The sequence below is a fragment of the Lampris incognitus genome, chromosome 1 (assembly GCF_029633865.1).
Source record: "Lampris incognitus isolate fLamInc1 chromosome 1, fLamInc1.hap2, whole genome shotgun sequence".
Lineage (NCBI taxonomy): Eukaryota > Metazoa > Chordata > Actinopteri > Lampriformes > Lampridae > Lampris > Lampris incognitus.
Genome location: NC_079211.1, coordinates 123,421,226 through 123,433,944, shown reverse-complemented (window position 1 = coordinate 123,433,944; position 12,719 = coordinate 123,421,226). Strand labels below are relative to the sequence as shown.

Genomic DNA, 12,719 nt, shown 5'->3' with positions numbered 1-12,719 from the left:
TTCATTATCCAACAGTGGGGGAAGAAGTACACATCATTTACTTAAGTAAAAGTAGCAAACGTGTCAAAGGCAGAGCTAAAATCAATGAAAAGAAGTCTGGTATAGTTTCTGGAGATGTCCAGGTGTTGTAGCAGACAGTGCAGGAGAGAGGCCACTACATCATCTCTGCCTCTCCTTTGCTTATGTGCAAACTGGGGGAGGATCCAAGAATGGTAAAATGTATGGTAGGATGATGTTTTGGACCAGTTTCTCGAAGTATTTCATTACAACAGGTTAGTGCTACAGGCCTGTAGTGGTTTAGCTCTGATGGCTGTGGTTTGTTAGGAACAGAGTTAATAATAAATTGGGTTTCTGTAACACTTCTCATCTACAGAGACAGATCTCGAAGCACTTCACAGATAAAAGACTATATATATATATAAGATAGATGTAGGAAAAAACTTTAATGCATTAAACAACAAGCTTGTTTTGTGCATCACGTACTCATCAGCTGCCAATGTGATTAAATAATATGACTATTGTAGAGATGACAATTGATGTTTTCCATATAAAATGGATTGTTGAAGTACAGAGTGATCTAAGGAAGGTGGCGTGAAGGATGGGTGCTAGTTCCAGGGTGCAGCTTTTCAGGACCCGACCTGGGATTCCCTCTGGCCCGGGAGCCTTATTGCACCCAAGAAGTTGGCGGTAGACATCCTGCTTGGTTAGGAGGGACAAAGAGTCTGAGAGGCTCTCACACTCTGATGAGGAATCAAAGATATGAAATTGGGCATAGAAATTGTTGAGAATTGGCAAAGGTGATGGGGTATGGTGCACAGGTGGTCTGCTTGGTGGCTTGTCCAGTGAGTAATGACTCCCTAAAAGGATTTTTTGGTGTTTATATTTACAAATTCCTATTCGAGTTTATTTTTATAGTTCATTTTGGCCTTAAGATTTTAATTTTAATGTCCTGGTTAATAGTGTTAAGTGCTGTAAAGTCCTTCTGCCTAAAGGCATATTTTTTTCTTGTTGAAAAAATGTTTGATTTGTGAGGTGATTCAGGGTTTTGTGTTTGGGTATGTTCTGATAGTCCTTACTTGTATCAAAGTATCCATACAGAATTTGATGTAGTCTGTGATAATCAAGATCTGTTTGTCCAGCTCTCCATCAAAGACTTGCCAGTCCGTGCACACAAAGCAGCCTTGGAAGGCATGCAGTAGCATCTTCTGACCATTGGGGGCGCTGTGGGTTACAGGCCTGTGTTGTTTCAGCTATTGCTTGTAAACAGGAAGTAGGTGTATAACATTGTGGTCCACTAGTCCCAGTAGTGGAAAAGCTCTGGCTATGTAGGCTCCAGAAATATTGCCGTAGCATAAATCTACAGTTTTGTTAAATTTGTTGGTACATCTACATATTGGTTGAAGGCTGGCAGAGCATGATCAAGCCGACAGCTGTTAAAATCACCAAGGAGGGGCACTGGGGCATCCGGGTATTTGCTGAGCATAGCATGTGAGTTGTGCACTATTTGCTCGGCTACTGCCTTGACGTTGGGACCTGGTGGGATATAGTACACACAACAGCCGAGAACTCCCTCAGGAGGTAAAAGGCTTGGGTGAACTGGGTGAGAAATTCCAGGTCCAGATTACAGACCTTCCCATGTACCTTGATGTTAGTACACCAGCGGGAGTTAATGTACATGCACACTACACCGCCCTGCACTTTCTCCGAGTTTTTGGTTCTATCTGCCCATATGATCCAAAGGCCATCCAGGCTAACCTCAGTGTCCGGGACAGGCCTGTCCACAACAGGCTCATCGAGCCAAGACTCAGTCAAAATGAAGACACATGCCTCCCTGAACAATGCCTCCTTAAGATATTTAGCATATAGCAAATCCAGTTTATTTTTTCAGTGATTGGACATTTGAGAGAATGATTGAGGGTAGAGGAGGTTTGCAAGGGCACCGTCTGAGTCTGCAACGCACCCCTCATCCTTTATTTTTTAATTTGATTGTTTATTTGTGGCAGTTTGCTCCTGTTGCATTGTTTCCACATCATGTTTTGAATCAGTATGGGAAACGTTGTCATTCCTTCTCCCTTTCCCTCCCTGTGGATTCACCAGATGGGGCCAGCGGCATGGTTGCTGCTGTTGGCTGTCAGCTGATACTCTGGAGTTAATCCACAGCGGGAAGCCTTATGTTCACCACCACAATAAAACTTTTCATCTGCCATTTCATTAGTTTTTTTCCCCCCTCTCTTTTTCTCCCCAATTATATCCGGCCAATTACCCCACTCTTCTGAGCTGTCCTGGTTGCTGCTCCACCCCCTGTGCCGATCCAGGGAGGTTCTGCAGACTGCCACATGTCTCCTCTGATACACGTGGAGTTGCCAGCTGCTTCTTTTCACCTGACAGTGAGGAGTTTCACCAAAAGGGCGTTGCGTGTGGGCGGGTCATGCTGTTCCCCCTCTCCCCCGAACAGGCGCCCCAACCAACTAGAGGAGGCGCTAGTGCAGTGACCAGGACACATACCCACATCCAGCTTCCCACCCACAGACATAGCCCATTGTGTCTTTAGGGATGCCCGACCAAGCTGGAGGTAACACAGGGATTAGAAGTGGCGGTCGCTGTGTTGGTAGGCAATGGAATAGACCACCACGCTACCTGGACGCCCCTTCATTACAGTTTTTTATTTATTTGTTTGTTTGTTTACTTTGTGGTGTTTCCGCCACTGCATTTCCACCATACTATTTGTACTTTTCTCACACAAATGCTTTTGTTGTTTTTTTTGTCCTCATAAGTATCTCTCTCATTGTGAGCTGTCATTTCTGATCCATCTAAAATCAAGAATAAATGGCTATTGATGTGCACTCGCACATCTGCTGTGTAAATCTAATGAAATTTGTGACACTATATTTTTACTGTGTCCTTTTGGTTGTATTGACTTCGGTTTGCTCTGCTGGTTGTATTCTACTTAATATGCTCTATTTTTTACATTACATCTATACTTATTCATCTGTTCTATTGCTGCTGCAGTGACTGCTGTCTTTACTGGGGTTATTAGTTTTATTCCTTCCATATCTGACTCACCTCTTTGTCTGCCCACAGAGAGACAGGTTTTCTTGGCAACGTGGAAAGACATTCCTAATGATAACGAATCCCAGTTCCTGGTCAAAGACTGTCATCTCAACTCAGGTGAGGAGGAGAAAGAGTAAAAGTTTTACAGTGAAGTATGGCGAAGTTTGTAAACAATAAATTGTGTGTCCTCAGCTCACATCCTCTGCAATAATTTGACATGGCTGCCACAGCAGCAGAGATGTGACAGTCCAATCCTTGCTAATGAAACAAAATGTGTTTGATGAGAAGTCATCATTGTCTGCAGTCCCTATTTACGTGTGATGATTTGGTCTTACACAAGCGTGAGAGCAGCTGAACTGGAAGGGAATTCTTAATGATGGCTTAATGGAGATTTTCCCCAGCAGATTGAATTTCTTCCCTGTGAACAAAGTGAGAGGGTTTCAGGCCCGACTGTGGCACGACAAAGCAAGACAAAGGCTGAGGAGGGAAGTTAATTCCAAATTAGCGTTTGTGTCTTTTCTGCGCACAGCCTGGATAGATTGACTACCGCTGAATTTAGTGAACGATTTAGGAAAAGAAAATCCCGCAGGGTCTTTTATGCGCAATGGTGGTTTCATCAAAGAGCCTCAGACCGTGACTGTAGCCAGGGAGTTGGACTGCATGTTAAAGAATGATTATATTTACTCAGAACTTGCACAGTAAAAATTAAAAAAAGAACAGAACCTTTTTCAGTCTCAAAAGAGATTAATATACAAATTGTATTAATTTCTAAATGGGTTGCCTCCATAGATGCGGCTTCCAACAAATTGCAGGGCAGTAACATCTTCACTATAGCCAAGCGCACAGTGGAGGGCCAGGACATGCTGTACCAGTCCATGAAACTCAGCAATGGCATCTGGGTGCTGGCTGAGCTGAGGGTACAAACAGGAAATCCAAACTACACGGTGAGTATAAACCTTGCAATGGCAGTACAGAGACTGATGACCTCATACCCCGAGTAAATAAAGATGAACAAGTTAAGACATGAACACGCTGGATGCATAGTGATGAGTGGCAGTAGTGCTGAAGGTTCATTGTATGGCAATTGAGGTGGAGTTTTATGATAACACGTCTGTGTGTCTGTCTGTGTGCATGTATGTATGTGCATGTGAATGTTTTTGTGTGATGTGTTTTGCCAAGAAGTGTGTGTGTACGTGTACAGCGTCAGTGGAGGGATGTGTTCTCCCTTGATGGGTTGTTTTTGCTTGAAAAATTGTGCATTTCTAGTCCAGAAAACGACGTTGGGTGATTCTCCTCCCAGCTTATTACTCTGTCTGTTTCAGATCATGTTTTTATTCATAATGTGGCATTTAATTTCTTTTTGTTTCCTCTAGTCTGGAGCAGTCTGTCTGTGTCAGTTGCTGCTCTTCTCCCTAATAATTTTTTATATTTAGTAGTTTTAAATTAAAATTTACATCCTCAATGTAGTTTGTCATCAGGCATCTTGACTTGGTATAGAAGGTCATGAAATATCAGTTAATGGTTTGTTTTTACATGAGACAAAATTTAATATTTGGAGTTGACTGACAAGAGGGGTCTTAACTGAATGATTTTGAGTTGTGTTCTTTTGTCAGTCATTGTTTTCTGTTGCAGGTGTTGTGAGGTTTTGATTCTTTGTGGATGTTGTTTTTTTCAATGTCTGTTGCTGTCCTTTTATGTTTTCCCCTTTATTCAAGATGTGGAGGTCAGTTCTGTTGCAGTATTTCCATTCCATTATTATCTATTCTATTTGCCCTCTTTCTTCTTTTATTTCCCTTGGGATCAATGAAGTATCTCTGTCTGTCTATCTTATTGTCAGTTCTTCAGCAATGGTTTTATGTTTTTACTCAGTTTCTAGGGCAAAATATGTCCTCATTAGACACAGGAAGACTTTTTATAGTTGAATGCCATCATAAAGCACTCATTGAAGACTTGATATTGTCACTTGGCATGTTGCATCATGCATCCAAGTGCCTATTGTCTGTGCTGCTGCCTGCTGTATGGTCCCAGTGCTCCTGGCACAGCGCATGGAAGCCAAGCTGCCAAAGCCTTTTGTCGGCAGCTATTTTTAGAGCTGAGAAAGTAAAGCCCTGCCACTTCATGTCCTCTGAGTTGTGCTCAGCTCATGAAGACTGGCTCTCTTTACGCCCTTGTAGAGCAGGCTATCAGGTTTATACAAGCCGAGAAGTATGCTTGTTTGGTGTTTGCGTGTGCTGATGTATTGAGTTTTAACCTGAGGTTAGAATGTGACTTAGCCTAATTCTGACATCACACCATTTAATTGGCTCCTGCTCTCCCATAATGCCCTACTATTTGTATCCCTACCATTTGAAGTAAGTGCCATCCCCTCATCTCTCAACCCCTGTCCCCATGGCAACGATGAGACCAGTAACATTGGCAGATTTTCTCTTTCTGCCTGTGAGTGGGTAATTTCAAATGTTTTGGTAAAACATATAGGGTACAGTTGCCATCATGCCACCCGAAAGTAACTAGAGTTAAAATAGCTTGCTCTATATCACAGGAAGTCCCAGAAGAGACTATTTCTAGTGAACACATTTAACTAACACATTAAATGATGTGGTGTAAGGCCTATTTTAGCAATAGAAGCCCTTTTTTTAGACCTAAAAAAAAAATCACTTTTGGCCAGTATCCTAGTGTGTGTGTGTGTGTGTGTGTGTGTGTGTGTGTGTGTGTGTGTGTGTGTGTGTGTGTGTATATGTATATATGTATATGATGTATGAATTAATATTCCTATTAGTTTATAAATCATATTGTGCTATTAAATGAGAAAATATTTTTTTATCTTGGTTTAAACATATCTAAATAATAAGCCAAAAGAAGAAGAAGATACAAAGATGGATTATAATTTGATATGAATGAAATAGCCCTGTGATGGCCTGGCAGCCTGTCCAGGGTGTCTCCCCGCCTGCTGCCCAATGACTGCTGGGATAAGCTCCAGTGTCCCTGTGACGCTAGTGGTTTAGAAAATGAACTAGCTGTTCATTCATTTTAAGATGAAGAACAAACAGAGGCTTGCTGATATTTGTTGGTATCCCAGTTCCTATTTGCATTTATCCTCCTCATAAAAATATTTTTCTCTTTGTATTTAATTTCTCTTCAATGATCTCATTCAGCAGTGACCTTTCTCCAGCTAATGACAGTGATTCCTCCCTTCATCAGTTTTTCTTTCAAATTCTCCTATCTTTGCTTTTCTTTCCTTTCCTACCTTTGCTACTCCTCATGTAAGACTGATTATTCAGTGCAGAAACCTCGAGCAGTGTGTGAGCGCCACACTACCCAGCTGGTGGTGACAGGTCATTTTTACTCACTGTCCTAATAACTGCCTCTGTAAAGCAGCCTGAGCATCCTCGTTTCCTCACACCTCGCTCCATGCTGGCCAAAGAGCGCCTCCTTAAATGCTGTTGCCGGCAGGAGCATGCATTAGTAAAGAACCACAAGTGCACCGAGGCAGGCATGGAGGGAGCTGCGTAATGTTCTGGCCTTCCGGAGCAGCGCCGTGGTACCTCCAGAAACGCTGCTCAAGGACACTCCAATGGCTTGGCAGGATCTTGTATACATACTAGTTAGCGAGGGGCTTGATATGATGAACATTTGGCAGGCCAAAACATCAGTCTCATTAATAGACCCCTTAGGGAAGTGTAACAGCCAGTGTGCTGACTCTTTTTGATTTATTCTGTGCAATGTAGATGTTGGCTTTTGTCTGTTCTGCCCACCGTCAAAATAAAATCTTTATGCATGGTCTGTTGACATTTGCAAGGGGCTTGGTATGGACCTCCAATAGACGCACACACTCCATCTTTGGATAGCGATTTGTAATTGCGATCATAGTTATGCCAAGCCCGATGACATCAGGATGTGCTGTGAATTCTCATGGCACAGCCCAAAAAAAAAAATCAAGCCCATTTGTTTCCTGTAAAATGCCTTTTCCATGCACTGGTAATATTCACTCCTTCAATATGAGAACTAATAAGATGGAAACTGGCTTCTCAATGCTGTATTTGATTGTGAAGCTATTCCCAGCTCGGAATAACATCAAAAGGGGCGGGGGGTGGGGGGGTTGGGGTGGGGAGTGGAATCACTGGCAATAAAATATTTTCAAAAACATTTTTTTTCCAGTTGATTTTTGGGGGGGTGGGGTTGCCATTAGTTAAGGATATTTAATTAAAAGCAGGATTTCTTGTGCTGTTGATTTTAATTTTAATCTTGTAAATCTGTCAAAATGTTTTCTTGTTTAAGTGTAAGAGGGATGAATGGGTTATTCTATTTGTTTGTCAGAGTTGCCTGCACATGCATGAGATAGTGACGCTGTTGATCTAACCGTACTTGTGGTTTCATTGACTATGCTCTAAGTCACACTTTAATGCTCCCACTACACAGCATGTCAGATATTTGGTTGATGGTATTGCAGTCACAGGGTATATCAACTTAAGTCAGTACTACTCCATCATTGCTGACACTAATTTGGTTCTGCCTCTGTTCTCGCACTTTATAGTTATGTGTTAACACTATGCCAAAGGATTATGAGCTAAAGTGAAGAAAACTACAGTCACTCCACAAGAAAGCTGTAATAAGGAAGCTGTTAAGCTGTATTTTGTAGATAAAACGCTGCTGTTGCTGCTAGTCAATCTATAACAGTTTTTATTCTATGGGTTATCACATGGCAAGTACCTCTTATGGGATTTAAAGTCCGTTTACACATTTACTCATTAAAATCTGCTTCCAAACATGCTGGCTTAACACAATAAAGTGACTTTTACTTGACCAAACGGTTAACCATGGCTGTAACCCTCCCTCACTCGTCTCTCTCCTCAGATCTCTTTGAAATGCAGAGCTCCAGAGGTGTCTCAGTATGTTTTCCAGAGCTATGAGGCAGTGCTGAAGAACTGAGTCCAACACAGATTGGAGCTGAAGCTTAAGCAGCAATCCAACTTCTGCCCTCAGCCTCCCAGACTTATGTCCCCGTCCCCCTTTCCCCTCTCAATCTGACCCACAGACCGCTGTACCACAGTAGTCAGCCCGGGGATCCAAGTCTTGCTGTGTGTGGCTTGGAGACGTGATTCCTCATTTCCTCAATGCACTCAGCTGCTTAATCGGGACATTTAAATGTTTCTTGTCTGATTCTGACACGTTGCCTATCCATTTTTCTAAGACTGCAGAGGTATCTGGCTCACTTTGTTTGCTAGCTTTATCCTGTGTCCATCCTCTCTTTGTGATCCCCCCCCCCTGTTTATTATGTCATGCACACCTCACAAAATCTGTCTTTAAATAGGTCTGACGTAACGGCTAGCATTTAATCTCCTGCATGAATAATTGCCAGCCCAGTGGTACCTCTGACCTTCCCTGCCTGAGCCATCCTGTGGTGACCCTTTTTTAAGGTGTATTCACCCAGTGCTTTTTGAAAAAGAGGACTGTTCCATACACTTTCGTTAAAGTGACCGTCTTATCTCTCTTTCATGATTGTCTGGCCCCCCACATCTCTGTAAATTCGTGTCTATTTATATAGTGCCTGCAGTCAGCAGTTGAAGTACTAATGTCAGCATATTTATTTGGGAGGCCTCAAATTAAAACATTTATGTGGCCTGTGTTTGCCCATCTCCTGGTCTGTTCAATCCCTTTGTGTCTAACCAGGAAGTAGACATGCTAACCAGATAGGATGTCCATCGCCAACTTATTAGGTGCACCCCCCCAACCCTCCATCCCTTTCAAATTCAAGTATGTCAGTTGGGGCCAAGGAAGAGACACTAAAATACATGGAAACCACGTCAATATCAACTTTGTCTTTTCCTCTAATGCAGTTTCCTTTTAGTACGTGTGCTTAATTCCCTCATGCCGTTTGATATTCTGTTTAGGATCAATCTTTGTTGTCTTTCAGATCCACGGCTGTCTCTGAGCAGAATCTCTTTAGCGTGTATGTATGCATATGGGTTTGTGTTTTGTGTTTTATTTTTTATTTTTGTTTCAATATCTTGAGAGTATAAGCAGAAGGAACTATTGTGTACACATGCAGCTCCATTCTCTCCAGTTCAGTCATTCCTTTGTTTTGTAGTTTGTGTTTGTACTGCAGTTAGAGAGTAAATCCAGGCAGCTGGGTGAGAGCCACAGGTGTTTGAGGACATCATATTTGCTGGGTGCTCTTCATCAGTCAAAGAAACTTAGTCTCTCTGCTTGTCTGCTTTGGATTCAAGCACCTCAGCTGCACAAGATCAAGGCTTAGAGGTGAACTAACTGCACACTATGAAGTGGTGGTTTTTGTTCTGCTCCTGAAAAGACAATGTGGAGGTAGCGCATATCATGTCTATCTTTATACAAGGAGCACTTGAACAACAGTCAGTAACCTGTTTTACCTACTGTCTCCAAAACTGAATCGGTTGCTTTCATTAGCGTTATTCGACTGAAGTCTTTGACCAGCTCCACAAGATGTATATGCACTTACTCGAACACCTTTTTAGAGATGAGAGTGGAGTTTGTGTGCGTTTTTGTGTGTTTGCGTGTGCTTGTGTTTGGGTGGTGGCTGACTCGTTATTGGGGGGGGGGGGGATGGTTCTGGAAAAATCGAATGTTATTTTTGTTTTGTTTTGATTGACGTTCAGTGTGTGTATATCATTTGAAACGACTATTAAAAATCTGATATATTCAAAAATAGTCAAAAGTTTTTTTTTCCATAAAATGACATTGCTAGAACATTGACTATGTAATTCAACGCACAGCCTAAGGAAGCTTCTTTCATCACACCTCAGCTTCTTGTAGTGTCAATAGGCGAACAGTGAGAAATGCATATTCAGCATCCTTATTACGCAGTCTGCTAATGCAAGTACAAAGCTCAAGTTCTAATTTTAGCTCCTGCTGTCATTTTGTATCCTCCAACTTGTCTGCCTTTCTCTAAGGTTACTATTTAAAAAAAAAAGCAGACAAAAAATTTAAGGGGGCACTGCCTACTCATTGATGTACCCCATCTAATTTAGTCAGCACTTATTTAACCTGTGTAATGCACACTGCAGAGTCTGCTGAAATCTGTATATGGCGTTTTTTTGTTTTTTTTTCACCTTGCCCAGTAATTATTAATGAGCTTTTGAATGAATATTTAGATGTTTTCCTAGGCCAGTGAGCTGTTATGCAGCATCACTGATCCTGCAAAGCTTTTGCAGCTTTGCATATTAAAGCACCAGTCTCTGCATATGAAGTTTTGTTTCTCTCCTAAATTCAAACCGAGAGTAGTGAGTGTTTCATCCAGCTCTGAATGCATGCCCATCATGGCTTTTATTAAACGGTGACAGGTTTTCAAGTCTGAGCTGCCTGGAAAAACCTTAACTGGGCTAGGAGGTTTTTGTTTTTGTTTTTTAAAACTAATGCATCAGCACCTCTGCTTGATAAACTCAAGTCCCTCTGTTAACACATGTCATAGATCAGTTTGTAGTGGACATCGCCCGCTAACTGACCAGAGATTCTTAAACCTCCGAGCAGGGCAGCTCGGGCCCACCGTAGCGCTGGTTATTAGTGGATACCTAGACCTGCTCTGGTCAGATGTTATAAAAACATCCATTCTCCACTATTGCAGCAGGGACTGCTGCTAGTGCTGCTGAAGCGCCATGCGGTCTGTAACTTGTAATCTATTGGTGAAGTAGTCCCACGGCAAAGCAGCAAATACAGGATTTCAGAAATCTGAGACATTATTTGGGCCTTACAGCATAGGCTTGTTTGTCGATACACATTGCATTATGTAACGGTCTCTTGTGCAATACTCCAGAGCTAAAGCACAATCCGGACAGCAAAGTAACACACCAGCCCATGTTCCAACACAATGTAGTAGCCTATCATTGTCAGCAGCGTAGGGGACGGCAGACTGAGTCATCATACAGTCACTGCTCATCTGGCAGCTTCCTTTACTGTACCGCAACTGTTGACAGGGGTGAGTGTGTGACTTTGGGCGGATCGCTGCCTGTTTTCACACAGCCTTACATCACTCAATGTAAGCCACCGTGTCACGCCTTAACTCGGGAGTAACGTTACTACATAAGAATACGTTATTGTACTAACTTCTATCATGTCACATTTTTTTGATGAGTAAGCGTTTGTGTCACGGCACAAAAGTTGTACTGAAAAGCAAACGATATTTTGTCTTGAAATCAAACGTCATTAACTTATTGTCGTTAGTCACACACACACAAAAAGGGGTTTCCATTGCAAGTTGCCTATTTCTGTCTGTCTTTTTATGTATTTTTTTTAATGAATCATGACCTTGAAGCCGGGGCGTTAGGTTGTATCCGGAGCTATTTTCTAATGTGGCCTCTAATGTTGTTTTCTGACTGTTCAGGATATATATTGTGTTGTGTCGCATTGTTATTCGACAGTGGTGGATGGGATGCATCCCTCCTGCTTTGCCCGAGGACCCCCGTCGATGTGACCGTTTTATCCCAGACCCTCGGAGCGAGTTGGAGGCTCTGTCTTTCGCACCTCCGGCGTAAATGACCCTCTCAGTAAACGCTGTAATGTAATCCTGTTGCGTAACCCAGCCCCCTTTACAGCGGCATCTGCAGGGTTGTAGTTACGTGCTCCCACGTGCACATGATGCTGTCCTACTGGATGAACGTGAGATTTGCCAATTTTGCCATTGATATTAGAAAGGGGGGTAGAGAGAGGGGGAGGGAGGGAGAGAGAGAGAGGGAGGGGGAAAGAGGGTCTACACCCGTGAGCCCATATCCAACAACACAGACGCGCGAGGCACGTTACAGGTTTCGGATGCCTTTGCAGAAAATGAACGCCCGTGTGTCTTGAGTGATCCGCCTTGTGTTACCTTTCTGCGGAGGACACCGTGGGATCTCGTATGCATTGTAGACCACGCGGACAAAAAACAAAACAAAAACAAAATCTGTCCCTTTGAGGCTGCTTGCTGTGGGCACGTCCTCCGTGTGATGGAGGTGTCAGTCGCGGGCTGGCGGTGGTGCATCAACTGGCGATGAGTGAGAGTCGCCGAACGAGTCAATGGGAGGACTGAGGCTCTGTCACGGATACGAGAATGGGCTCTTCGTTCGTTTAGGCAAGGTCGACGTCTGCAGCGGCTGAGATTATGTCCATGTGGCGACCACGGGGACGGACTTCGCCTGGGGTCGCTTGGGGATGGCCCCTCCAAATCAGGAGTTTGTCTCTCTCGGAATGCGGACGCTGCAAAAAACCTCCCCCCTGTGCGCTCCTGGTTGATGGAGTAACCGCTGTTTGCTGAACAGTCAGAGGAAACCGTGTGTTTTCTGTTTGTTTGTTTGTTTGTTTGTTTGTTTATTTGTTCGTTCGTTCGTTCGTTCGTTTGTTTGTTTGCTTCTTTGTTTGCTTGTTTGTTTGTTTGTTTCCAGCCCGGATATATTTATTCAACTGAAAAGTTTCCTTCGTCCATTTTAATAAACGGATTTTTTGTTTTGTTTTTGCCGTGGCCTGTTTATTCTTTTAAACGCGTGTAGTCGGATTCATTCGAGGGGACTATCGATAAAGCGTGGGGGGAAGAAGAAATCGCCATCGGTGAATAGGTAGACCAAAGGGTGTTCATCAGACAGCGCTCGTGCGCGCGCGCGCGTGTGCGTGCGTGTGTGTAGCGGGGTTGGGGTTGCCGCTGTCCATGGTGCTGAACCCGGGCTCCAGGG

General features: G+C 43.2%; 1 protein-coding gene across 1 annotated transcript in view; it reads left to right on the top strand.

Moving 5' to 3' along the window:
* ap1b1 (adaptor related protein complex 1 subunit beta 1) overlaps positions 1 to 9,612 on the top strand; it is a 41,311-nt gene extending 31,699 nt beyond the window's left edge. The window contains exons 20-22 of the mRNA XM_056301966.1: positions 3,082 to 3,168; positions 3,841 to 3,995; positions 7,903 to 9,612. Coding sequence (XP_056157941.1) covers positions 3,082 to 3,168; positions 3,841 to 3,995; positions 7,903 to 7,977 — 317 coding nt within the window. The 3' untranslated portion in view covers positions 7,978 to 9,612. The remainder of the gene's footprint in view (positions 1 to 3,081; positions 3,169 to 3,840; positions 3,996 to 7,902) is intronic.
* The last annotated feature ends 3,107 nt before the right edge of the window (positions 9,613 to 12,719 follow it).